The sequence below is a fragment of the Micropterus salmoides genome, unplaced genomic scaffold (assembly GCF_014851395.1).
Source record: "Micropterus salmoides isolate LMB-PRFRI ecotype aquatic unplaced genomic scaffold, ASM1485139v1 Ms_hic_scaffold_20, whole genome shotgun sequence".
NCBI classification, from domain to species: domain Eukaryota; kingdom Metazoa; phylum Chordata; class Actinopteri; order Centrarchiformes; family Centrarchidae; genus Micropterus; species Micropterus salmoides.
The window spans coordinates 13,389,831-13,403,039 of NW_024041151.1; the positions used below are offsets into that span (position 1 = coordinate 13,389,831).

At 42.0% G+C, this 13,209-nt stretch overlaps 1 protein-coding gene across 5 annotated transcripts in view; it reads right to left on the minus strand.

Moving 5' to 3' along the window:
• Positions 1-13,209, minus strand: part of znf462 (zinc finger protein 462) — a 52,441-nt gene that overhangs the window by 18,585 nt on the left and 20,647 nt on the right. For all 5 annotated transcript variants that reach the window (XM_038733422.1, XM_038733421.1, XM_038733418.1 and 2 more), the window contains exons 2-5: positions 8,986-9,236; positions 3,530-8,754; positions 2,709-2,843; positions 442-863 (exon numbers count right to left, since the gene is read on the minus strand). In XM_038733422.1, coding sequence (XP_038589350.1) covers positions 442-863; positions 2,709-2,843; positions 3,530-8,754; positions 8,986-9,196 — 5,993 coding nt within the window. In that variant the 5' untranslated portion in view covers positions 9,197-9,236. The remainder of the gene's footprint in view (positions 1-441; positions 864-2,708; positions 2,844-3,529; positions 8,755-8,985; positions 9,237-13,209) is intronic.

A 13,209-nucleotide genomic window follows, 5' to 3' on the forward strand; every position in this document is an offset into this window, starting at 1 on the left:
AACATTTCCTACTGATGCTGCTTCACATTAAAGGTTTTCAACTGGCAAACCACGTGATGGCTTTTATTGTGTGAAGCAGACACAGGAAAGGCAAAAGGTTAGAGCTGACCATGATCGTTCCTCAATACTGCGTTTATAAAACAACATTTTCAGAATTGTTCTGTCTGCAGATTATGGCCACCATGGGCAGCTTTGAAATCAGATTGCGAGGTCATTTTGTTTGGTTGCATTATAAAAAGATTCACCAGTTGCTCTTCTGTTGGATTTCAAAAAAGTAGCTGCTCAGTGAGTGACTGCTGATACCTATCTATTATGTGGATGATCAAAGGATCAACAGATTAACATTGGTAAAAATAATAAGATCCATCCTATCTATAGTTGACTCTACTGTAGAAACAGTGTTAGAAGTATCAATTAGGGACCCTGCTCCTCCCTACTCACTTGTGTCTGAAGGGTGAGACAAACTGGCAGTACTGGCAGCTGTATTTGTCTTCTCTGCTGAACAGTGCCATGGCTGAGTGGCTCCTCTCATGGGACCTCAGTCCCTGCATGGACATGAAGACTCGGTCGCACTGGGCACATGGGTGACCCCCTGCTGTTAATCGCTGCTTCAGTTGGTCCTCTGACACCGCTGCGGGCACGAGGGCCGCTGCCCTTTCTTCAGCAGCGTGCGTTTCTGGTTCCAGTGTCTCTGTGGTAACAGCAACAGCAACACCACCAGAGGCTGTGGAAACTGAGGGTGAACCTATCATTGTAGCTGCAGGTCTCTCGAGGCCATGGGCTTCAGCTGCTTCATCCCCCTCCAGGTCGCCATTAGTTAGGGTCTCTGAAGGCAGGGTAAGGGGGACTTCACTGACTTCCTGCTGCAAAACAAAGAAGAGAATATCTTCAGCAACCTTTCTGTGCCTGTTGGTTTTGTCTGTCAAAGCCTTTTCGTTATGCATATGCACAACACTGCAATAACAAAAATTGCTGTTTACTCAAGTATCATATAAGAGTCTGGCACCCCTTTTTCCCACATCAGGCAAATCATGTTAACAGCAGATAAGCAACAGTTGCTGTAAGCATATGTCTAACACCTCTGGTTCTGTCCATGCTGTATCAGCGCAATCTTTTTCAGTTACAGCTCCTTCACCTAAACTCTGTATTGTCAGTGAAATACATTTATGTTATGCAATGCCAATGCTCTATTGGAAGACCAACAATCACTGACTTGAAAGACTTTCTATGCAACACGTTTTCCTGACATACTTGTTAGGAACAGCCAAAATACTTCAAGCTGCTGTGCAAGCACATATGAGAGCATGACCTGAAACTCTGTAGTGCACCAGTATATACTGACGTGCAATTCTTCGTTCATATTGACTTTGTAGCACTTTCCAAAAACTAAAATTTTAAGAATAAGAATAAATGAAATTCTTCTTAACAAAATTAATCACAATATGCACCCAGTCCTATCTTTATACCAAACTGCTAACATTAATTCTGAGTGATCAATAAACTTTGTCAATTTGGCTATTAGACCTTTTTCGTTACTAGCTGATGCTCATGCTAAATCATCATGCAATGATACAAAGCTCAAAAAACAAAACCGCTAACACAGAAGACCTCGCACATTCACAAATCTACCCACAACACCAACTGCGAAAGAAAACCTCTCCATCTATTTCTTCAACCTCCATTTGCTGGAGTGCAGGCTGGTTTTTGTAGTCGTCACAAGTGGACAGACAATCACCGTGACTTTTTTATTGCCCTGAGGAAGCTCATTCTTTCTGTGGAAGGACCTGACCCTGCACTTCACGCAGCCATAAATAAGATGTGGCATCCACAGGCCCAACCTTGCCATCCAGTCTGCCCTGACTGCACTGTCAGCCTGTTCTTCATCCAACTCTATAAGAAACCATTGCAGTTCTAGAATTGAAACTGTATTTATTATACCATAAAAAGCAACATTCATTTTTACCCTCTGCAATGTGTGAAACATACAGTAAATTCCATCTGGTAGACATGTTGTACATGTTCATTGTGTTGTAGGACATAAATGCTTGCAGTTAACCCTGGCAGGGTAAGCATCATTAGTTGTACTGGTTAAGTCAAAGTCTAATATTAATAATATTAATAATAATACTAATATAAGACCTCAGTTGTTAAAGTGAATACTTACATACATACTACACCATATCACTCTCAGTGGCCCTTAAAACATCTAATTTTAAATACATAAAAGACAGACTGGGTGTGTGACGGAAGAACCAGGCCTCCATTTGGGTGAGGCGTTGGATCCTTAGGCCTGTTCCCCTCACTGGCAGCCTCAGTGGAATACTAATGTTTGAATGGTTACCCGCCACTGCCCTAAAAGTTATGGCTCACCACTCTGTCCTCCACTCCTCCCCCCTCCACTGCAATGGGACAGCATTGCTTGTTTTCTCTGGGGGAAGCTGACAGACTGTCTACCCAGAAGCCTCCATCAGTAATAAACAAAATGGAAAAGAGAACCAAAAAGTCCAGTAAAACAGATCACTGCAGAGCTAGGCGGATGAGAGTTAGATTACAAGACGGAAACACAGGGGACAGACAAAGTGGGCCTCAACTATTGTTCAAGAAAATAAACTCTTGTTTAAGAATATACAATATCACTGGAGTAAATAATGAGATACGATAAAATGGACTTTATTGATCCCACACTGGGGAAATAAATCTCCATTTACCTTGACATGTCCCTCTTTGACCTCTCCATACTGTACATGCTTCCTAAGGTGGTTGCAGATGGCTCGAAGGGTGGGGTGCACTTCGATGCAGAAGTTACACCTGAATCCTATGGGAGCTTTATTTACAGGGCTTTCCTGTTCACAGAAAAACAATGACCAAAAGAACCATTTTATTCACAGTATTTGTTTTCTTTAGTATTGTATTTGAAATAGATTTGTAATAAAGATGTTCATTTTAAATTGCATTATTTAACCTTTTAAAGACAGTAACAGTCTAATTTACGTAGTGCCATTAATGCCTATGAATCTAAACCAGCAGATGTATTTACCACAGTCAGAAGATACTGTTTCTTCTCTATGGGATTTACATTTTCTCCATGAAGTCAGAGCCTAACACTGTTCCCAGTTATACATTACATGAGATCAGTGGTTTTTTAATGATTTTATTATGAAGCTAATTATCACACAATTATATAATCCTGGTAACAGTGAAGGGACAATTCGAAACACATAATTATCAGGACTAAATAAAGGACTACTTTGGGTACAAGTGCAATGCTTTGGATTATAAAGTCATACTGTGATCAATTAACAACTATCAGTGATGCATTATGTCTCTCTGAGCTGTTTTCCATTTACAAACCATGGGAGTCCATGACTTCCACAAGTTAAGGAACAAATTACAGTAAGATACAAAGTAGCAGCTTGTGATTACAGCATCAGAAGACAGTATGCTCTCAGATATTAATGGTAAAATGGTAAAAATGCCGGTTTTATTCTTTGATTTACAAGGTTTAAAAGAGATGTGTATCTCCGCTCACCTTCTCGGGCTTGGTCTCAGGTAGTTCTGCGGCTTTCTGTTTACTGTGAAGCTGCCTCCTCCTCTCCTGCCGCATGGCCCTCTTCTGAAACTCCTCATTGTGGTTCAATAGATGTTTGGCCAGAATTGGGAGTGCCTGGAACTTCAACTCACAGTGAGAACACTGGTACAACTCAGAATCCTCATCCCCAGGACCGGGCGATACCACAAAGTCCCTCTTCAAGTCATTGCTGTGGTGGTCATTGTAGTGCATAGAGAGCAGCTCGCCTGTGCTGAAGGACAATCGGAAGCATTTTAGACACTTGAATGGCAGCCATTCAACTTCTCTTTCCTGCTCGTTTTCAAGCGGAACCTCCAGCACTTCCTTGTCTTCCTCTGCCATTGCACTGACAGCAATCTTCTCTGGTTCTTTGGCATAGATAACAGTAAAGTAGCGACCAAGCTTGCTAGAATGCTGCTTCTTGGGGAAGACACCTGGGTGCCGTTTAATATAGTGTGAGACAATGCTTTTCCTGCTGAAGGCCTGGAAGCCGCAAAGAGAACACCTGCGTCTCTCCACAGCCAAACGCAAGTCTTCACTCATTTCTGAATTGTCCCCTTCTGATGGCACGGGTGCTATCACTTTGTTAGGCTTATCGCTCATAGTCTTGGAAGCAGCCAGACAATGGGTATAATATGCATCAATATCATGCCGCTTCTGGTAGTGTGCTGCTAGGCCTTTGCGTATAGGGTTTGTGTATGAACACAGAGCACATTTGAAGACATTGTTTTTACCCTCTGGCTGAGCACGAACATTGTTGTGTTTGATACGGTAGTGGCGAGCGATGCCTTTCCTGGTGGAGCAGAAGTATTTGCAGAGCTGACACTTGAATACGGCATGTTTCTCTGTCTTATTGATGGGTAACTGGGAGAGGGCAAGGTCCAATTCACTGACCTCCTGGACTTTAGCTGCGCTTGATATATTACCAGCACTGCATTCTGCCACTGGCTCTGTTTCTTTACTGGGAGAAAAATTTGTCATTGAGGGAGTGAACATAACAGAGGCCGACTGATTATGATATTTCTCATAATGGATTTTCAGTTTCTCCAGTGTCCCATGCGTGTACGGGCACATTTTGCATCTGTAGGCGCCATAACCCTGCCTTTGAGTTTTGCACTTGTCATCTCCTTCATTTACGTCAGTGATTTGCTCTATATCATCTGCAAAGTCTTCTGCAGTGACTTTCACTAACGGGTGTCTCTTCTGATAGTGAGTTAGGACACCATGGATTCGAGAGTTTACATACGGACAGTGACGACATTTATAAACAGAACTGGGGTTGATGTCTGCTTCCTGTGCAAAATCTGCAGCTTTTACTTTCATGCCTGGGTGCTTCTTTCCATAGTGAGTGAGGAGGCCATGGAGGCTGTTGTACTCTGACAGACATACAGTACACTGATAAGGATTGTTAGAGATGGAAAGACGTGGGTGGGGAGGATGGGGATTGTTTTCTTGAGGTGGGGTGGCATTGACCAGTGCTCCATCATCTTCAACAGACTGGCAAGTGAAAGACGCAGGCTCTTTGGTAACCTGCTGGTGGATCTTTTCAGCTGAGCCATTTCCTTTGATGATATCTAAAAGCACAGATTCATCCCCTTTAATGGCCCAGGGGTGAACTGCCTGATAGTGACTAGTGATGTCCCATATTGTACAAGCCTCAAAGGCACAGTCCCTGCATTTGTAATGTTTGGTTTCCATATTGCCCCCTTGTTGGGTAGTCTCCGGACCAGCCCATAGCTTGCTGGCCATATATGTGTAATCGACATTGTGCTCAGGATGGCGTCTTTGGTAATGGAGCAGCAGGCCTTGGGGTTCAGCGTGGGAGTAAATGCACCACTCGCAGTGGTATCCAGCTTCCAGAATGCCATCTTGGTAAGCCCAGTGTAAAATGGTCATGGCTGTGGCTTTCACAGTGGGGTGCTCTTTCTTCAGATGCTTCTTAAGGGCATACACGTAAGGAGATGTGTAAGAACAGTGTCTGCACTTGAGGGAGCGCAGGGACGTAGCGTTTTCAGGGTCCGGAGGGGCTGGGATCATGGCAGAAGAGACACTGCCTGACTGAACCATCTGTGCACGCTCACGTTGACTCCGGACAACAGCAGTGTGACGACGTACAAGGTCAGCATTTGCCTTGGTTTCCCTATGCTTCTTCTGGTAATGAATAAGCACTCCTTTTACAGTGCGGTTGCCATAATCACAGTGCTGACAAAAGAACAGCTCATCCTCACCTTTCTCACCACTTCCTGGTTTAGGGCTTGAGTTGTTAGATCCATCATGACCATTATTTTGAAACTGCTTCAAAAATTGTTTGGGAGCTGCAATTTGCAATTCATCCATTAATTTCATCAAACCAGGGGTGGGAGCACCATGTTTGATATATTTTGCTGTCACTTTTACTTCTGGATGTCTCTTTTGATAATGAACCAACACACCAACAACAGATCTGTTGCTGTACACGCAATGTTTACAGTAGTACATTTCTTCATCTGATCCATACACTGCTGCACTTGATTGTTTTGGAGGCGTAGCCATGCTGAGATTATATGAGGAGTTTGCAACTGACTGTGATTGATCCACTGAGATGACCTTCATGGTTTTCTGTATGCGGAAATAAGACGCCTTTTGCTCTGGGTGTTTCTTCTGATAGTGGACCAAAACAGAGTGCATGTTGGGGCTAGCAAAAGAACACACATCACAATCATAGACAACAACATTGCCACCCATGGATTCTTTGAGAGGGTCGGTCTCAGCACTGGCTTCAGGGGTCTTTGAGACAGTTTTCGGCACTGGGCTGGAGGAGGACCTGGGAGTTGATGTTGCTGAGTTAAAATTCTTCGGGCCAGAGTTTAATATTTCCCTCAGGGTTTGTGATTCACCAGTTTTGTGGGACTGCTCCACGACATAGCTGGAGAAGATCATAGCATTGTTGATTTTCACTGTAGGGTGCATTCTTTGGTAATGGGGCATTAGGCTCCTGACATTGGGGCTTGTGTACGAACAAAAGCGGCACATGTATACCAGATTTGGTTGGTTGAAGTTGAGCACATTGCTTGCTTCAGGGTGGTGATCCATGTAGTGTTGGTGTAGATCATTGTAATTTGTGTATTCAATGTAGCACTCTAAGCAGCGGAAGACTGCACTCTGGTCCTCCGGGTCCAGGATGTACTTAAAGCTGAACTTGATGTAAGGGTGCATCCTCTGGTAATGGGTGCTGACGCTACGAGCTGATTTGTTGTGGTAATCACAGTGTTTACAGTAGAAACGCGCAGTCCCTGGTTCCTCTGAATAATCAGCGTTGTCTTGGATAGTACTGTCACTGGGATCAGCAGAGATGTTTTCACTATCATCTGAGAGAGTCAGTGATATAGGAATGTTTCTAGGTTTTGACTTAGGGTTGCTCTTTCTTTTCCCTATTCTGCCTCCCTCATGGGAGATCATTGATTCTCTTGCATGAAGCTGTTGTGTGTTGTAAGTGAAGTTTTTATTGTCATGGTTTCTACCCTCTTTATCAGCATTGGCGTGATTTTCTCCTGCATCATCATCATCCATGTCATCTAGGTTTATGATCATGTCCTGTTGGCTTTGGCTTATCTTACTTTGAAGGTTACTGGCAATTTCATCAATTCTAGTTCTCTTCTTAACCGAGGACAAATCCAAAGGCAAGTCATTAATGGACTTCCTGGCTCTTTTCCCTGTTACTAAGGGCTTTTTGGTGGCAAGTCCTAAAATGGAGGTCTGGGTTTTTTGCAGAAAGATTGGAGAAGCGTCCACTTCAGAGTCTGGCTGGTCAGTCAGCTGGCTGTCAAAGACAGTGGGATCTAGGTCATCACAGTAGGAATGCTTATGCTGCTGGTGAACCCTCAGGCCTTTCAGGGTAGTGGTAGAGAAGCTGCAGAGTGTGCAGCGATGAGGGTTCTGCTGGTCGTTCGATGTGCTGGTTATCTTTTTTCCATTGACTTTCGAGCTTACATTGCCCCCATTAACTGGCTCTGCAACATTGTCATTCTGAGGTTCTGGGCTATCATTTGTTAGGTCCAAGGTATCTAAATCTGAGGAATTGTGGCTCTGTTTGTGCGTGCCTAGCTTGAGAGGGCTGGTGCAAATAAACGGGCATTCATCGCATTTGTACACCGTGGTTTTACCAGAAAGGTGAATGTTTTCAATGTGGCGGGAGATGCTCCGCCGGTGCATGGTGAGGAAGGAGCAGAAGGGGCACTGAAATCGGTTCATGTACTTTCTAAATGGTATTCCTTTAGTCTCCAGTAATTTATTATCCTCATCAGTTAAAAGCTGCTTTGCATCTGCTGACAGGGTCCCAGTATAGCAGGGATCATCTGTGTCGCCCAACTCTTCGTCATCATCATCCTCTAAGCTGCTCCTAGAGTCTTCCTCATTGACTAAGTTGCCATCCATCTCTATGACACTGTTGGAGACATCAGATGAAGCAAACCTCTTGGACAAAATGGAGGAACCTGTGCTGTTGGGTGTTACTGCACTAATCTGCGCATACTGGAAGGACGAGATCTCTGGGACTGACTCCCCCGTGTTTTCTGCTGTCTTTCCTACCGACTCTTCCTTTCCACAAACATCAGTGAAACTCATCTTTGATTTAGTCGGGCTTTGGGAGGCGGATGGAGAATGTGGTTTGGGTGAGCTTGCACTTGCCTCCCCATCCAGCTCCGCAATGCAGGAAACTATCTTGACCTTGTCACTGTGTTCCTTCACCACGTGATTAGTCCAGCTGTCCTTCTGGTCAGTCTGATATTCACACCATTCGCAGGCGAACGTTCCCTTCATGAGCCCACTGGCTAAGTCAGATTCCTCTCCAGTCTGAGCGTATTCGGAAGGCTCTCCAGCGCCCTCTGAGGGAACTTTGTTATGATACATTAGTTGGTGTTTCATAATCCTTGCTTTGCGAGGAGACTTGTATGTGCAGTACTGACAGGAATACACTTTTGAATGGTCATTGTGCATTATAACAGTGTAGCTGGGTGGCTTTGCTGTCTGTGAGGAGATACTTGGATCTGAATCTTCCTCTACAACATTATGCACTTTTTTGGTGTGGTTTCTTAAGAATGATTTTGATCTGAAGTAACGGACACAGAACTTGCACTGGTAAAACGGCAGGTGGGTGTCAGCTGTCTGCTTCTGTGATGTTTGGTTGGAATTGTCAGTTGAGTTGGGGCCTAAAGAAATGAGAATGTGAGAAATCATAACAAATCATTAACATTTTTGCTGCCATTATTTTTATTACTTTCTATTGTTTCTTTCAATAAAACCGTCTACAATTCAATACATTTTTATGCTCCTCAATAGTATACAATCCTGCTATGAAGAGTTCTTTGAAACAGAAAAAGAATTGTTTCCTAATCCTCAACATATTAACTGTAACATCAGAATTAATGTGGTAGGCATACTCATTCCAGCTTTAGGAGGCGTGTAATCCTTGTCATCCTTATCCTCATATTCCTCCTCTTCCTCCTCATCTTCATCCTCCTCTTTCAAAGAGTCAGACTCATCGGCATCTGCAGGCTGCAGGAAAACAGTGTGCACTTCCTGAATGTGGGTCTTGAGGTCATCATATGACTCGGCACGGAAGTCACAGCCATCACACTGCAATACCTCCATCACTAAAAAGAGGGAGCACTCCCTGGAAAATCAGGGAAACCTGCAAAGAAAAAGAGAGAGAAAAATCATGAGGACATGCAGCATTTTCTAATTAGTACATGGTAGAATAAATGTCTAATCGAGAGGTTCTGATTGGAAAGATAAGTAATTTATAAAATCATGTTTCCTGGATTGTACACTGTGACTGTGATGCATTTCTTTTTTTATGATTGCCATGATGTTGAATAATATGAGGAGTGATGAGGTGAAAATATCTGAAGTTTGCAAAAGTTTAACAAAATAAAAACATCTAAACCATTATGAGTCTAAATGAAATATCTCACTGAAATAGGTCTACATTCCAAACAAACAAATCATGCAAAACTAAAATGATTGAGTTTTGTTATTGCACAAATTCTTAAAAAAAACAAAAACATTTGTTCATTTATGAAAAACTGCAACACATTTCTGTTGTCTCATTATGAAGACAAAACCACATGGATAGAAAGTCACAAATTCATATGAAAATGAGAACATTTTCAATCACTAAAATGCCCGGAGCTGTCCACAAACTCTGATGGAAAGTCTCACAAAACATGACAAAGAGGAGAATTCAGCAGATGCTGATGTTACTCGGAATACTAAGAAGGTCCCATTTTTTAGCATAGCATCATTTCAAGAACAATGGCGGGACTGAGGAGGGATTATGGGCTGATTTGTCCCATTTTTATTACCTTGGGATAAGCAACAGCTGGAGAGCAGCTCCACAGCTCAGTATTTAGAGCAGACTATTCCATCAGATTGTATCTGCTCTGAAATAAGATTGAATGAATCAACTGAGAGATGAAGGCTTTACGTCTTTGGGCTTCTCTGCAATTTGGACTTCGCCAAAAGAATTGATGTTGATGATGTGGCCATCATTATCCAGCTCTTTCATCATGACTTTCTAATCAAGTGTCATTTTGTTTCAAAATCATATAATATCACAAATAGGATTTGTAGCTCACACTGATTCTAAGATATATAGTTATATGGCACAGTTTCGTTGACTTACAAATCAAATCCCAATCAATGTGATTTTTTCACACTTTCTTTTAAACACAACAATGTAGAATATATCAAAGTAAAAATTTACAAATGTCTTTTAACATGTTATGTTTGCTTAAGACAATGAGTGCATACTCTGGTGCAGGCCATTCCTTTGGCGTTAAAAAAACAAACTATTATTGTATTGGATATGTTTTAGACAAAGTTACCCATAACACCACATGAAAACTGCGTAACTTTTAAATGCAGTAATAATGGTGGACGATACTACTCCAGACTTAAAAGCATCCAAAAGATCAAATAGTCAGTGCTGGCATAAGTCACAAAAACTCCACATATTAAAGACGAACAAACTGCATCAACAAAAAGTAACCTAGCTTAAAGAAAGTCAACAAATCGATGCTTAACAGGCCATTACAGATGTATAATGGCCTTACAGTATAAGGCCATTTTACAGGACCAAGTGCAACCTGTGGTACAAACATTGGCCTCTCATGATGTTTTCGTATTTTAGGATGATAACATCCCCAAACCATCAAGTAAGTTTAAGATCGGTTTCATAAACGCAATGGACACCTTCCAGGTTTAAACATATTTAAACCTACGCAGAGCTAGGCCTTCAATGACAACATTTAAAGATGGATTACATAGCTTCTAAAGGCACAGGTGGCCATTCTCCTCATTACTTCCTTTATATTGATATTGCTGGGTGTTTATTTTATTTTGTCCACCACAGCATGTCAACGTCAGATGGAAAAAAAAAAACAAAACCTTGAAATACAAGACTAACACAACAATGAAGTTTACACATGGAAAGTTGTGCAAACACTAGGGTATGTACACAAATCAGCACACACACACATTCACACGCACACACTGTGTACACGGCATGCTAGTTCCATTTGTAACCATTAAAAACGACCAGGACAGAAGCCTTCGTATGCAACAACTTTGTTGCCAAACAATTTAATAAACCTTTTGGTATGTTAAAATATGTTGGGTTTTTTTTACTGTACAGCTTGACAATGTGGAGTAACTGGAAACTTGAAAAGAGAGAGAAAAGAATTGGATAACAAAAGGTCCCCGGCTCAACTCAAACTGAGGACATCACGGTTATGCTGGACACATTATGGTCCATTCTGACACCCCAGAAACACAACTTTCATTTTCAAACAGAGGATGAGGATGTTTCATCAATGGCTGTAATACCCAAAGAAACAAAAATAAAGTTGAGGATAAAATAATAAATAAACTGTATGATTCTATAACACTAACATAAGCAACACTTGTTTGGGCCTTTTATTTGGACAGAACAAACTGATATTTTTTCATTTTTGTGTCAGAGAGAATTTCAACAAATATAACAAAATGCTTCTAAAATAAATTCCCATCCTCGGCTTTAAGGTGGAACTGTGGTGGAATTATAATAATAATAATAAATTAAATTTATATAGAAAAGTTATACACAGTATGTTGTGGTTCCAGAGAGAGCTGCAAAAGAATGTGTGGGAAAAAAAAAAGAAGATATATCTGGTTCTGCTGTGTCAATGATTACCCTTTTTAAACTGCCTATCAGTGTAGTACTCTTTTATTAGCTTTGTCTTTTAATGTCTAAAGTTTTTGAACTGGCATGGTTTAATACTTAAAGTGTAAGTTAAGTATTTTTCACCAAAACCATGTTTTTGTATGTGACTAATTGGGACAACATTTTTTTTAATTGCTCCAGTATTGAGCGAGCACACTGCAGTTTGCGGGCAATTGCACGTTGTCAAAGTACATCCATTAAAGTGCTTATTTTTGCCACTGACATGCTCAGATTGTTATTACAAGTGTCTGACAACACTGTGGAAATAATCCCTAAAGATTGAGATCCCATACTCTTTTTTAAAGGTCTTTTTTTGTTTAACCAGAAATCACTATATCGTAACCGTCACACCAGACTCCATTGATAAAAATAGTAGTTTTAGAATTCTGTGTTGCTGGTCTCCCGCTGCCTCAGTCGGTTAGTTTGCTTGTGTTATTGTGTGACTTTGGTGTCTTAAAGGGTTAAAAACACCAACATCACACAATAACATAGACTTACCAATCAAGGCAGTTGTGAGATAAAATTACTATTTTTGTCAAGGGAGTCTGGTGGCTTTAACAAGAGCGTATAGCGACTGTTTCTGGTTAAACAAAAAGGATGCTACTCTGTGTCTCTCTGTAGGGATCCTTTCCATAATGTTGTCAGACACTTAATAACAATCTGAGACTGTAAGTGGCAAAAACAAGTATGCAATAGTAGAAAAAAAGAAACTGGATATTGTCTTACAAAGTCATATTTGATTTGAATAGAGATGCAATGAAATATAGCTTTACTACCAAGATTAAATTCAGTCCACTGATCAGGATACTCAAACCAAGATATCTGAAGTCAGATCCAGCCAGAGACAGTTGGGAATCCCGCCCTGCTTCCCACATACAACTGGCCAGGCAGTGGAGAGCTCCATGTGAGCCGGCCAAGCTGCCAGTATGTCCCTAAGCAACCAGGGGATCCATTGTTGTTCAGGGTCAGGTTACAGCCTCACCACGGGGCCCCACCCTGCTCTCTTGGCAGTTCACTGCTGTTTTGAACAAAGTTGCCTCCTAATGCCAGGTTCCTTGACATGGATATCAAGAGAATCCTTTCGGAGAGATGGGGAGAGGAATGCCCGGGGAGAAAAAAAAAAGCCTCCTACACAACCACCATCTGCCTTAGAGTTGGCTGTGTCTTTTCAGCCACTCAGTCCCTGCGCTACACCAAGTTAATGGGTGAGATTGTGTAAGTGCTTTCATCTAGTCAGCTGGGGCTCTAACAGGCAGCGACTGAGCTGCACAGATCCTCCTCTGAGCCGAGCTTCAAGGGCAGCCATTTTAGGAGCTGACTATGTGCGCTTAGGTGTTCAGCCAGCACACAACATGGACCCACAGATCTGATCCTCTTCCTCAAAGGCAGGCAGCCTGACACT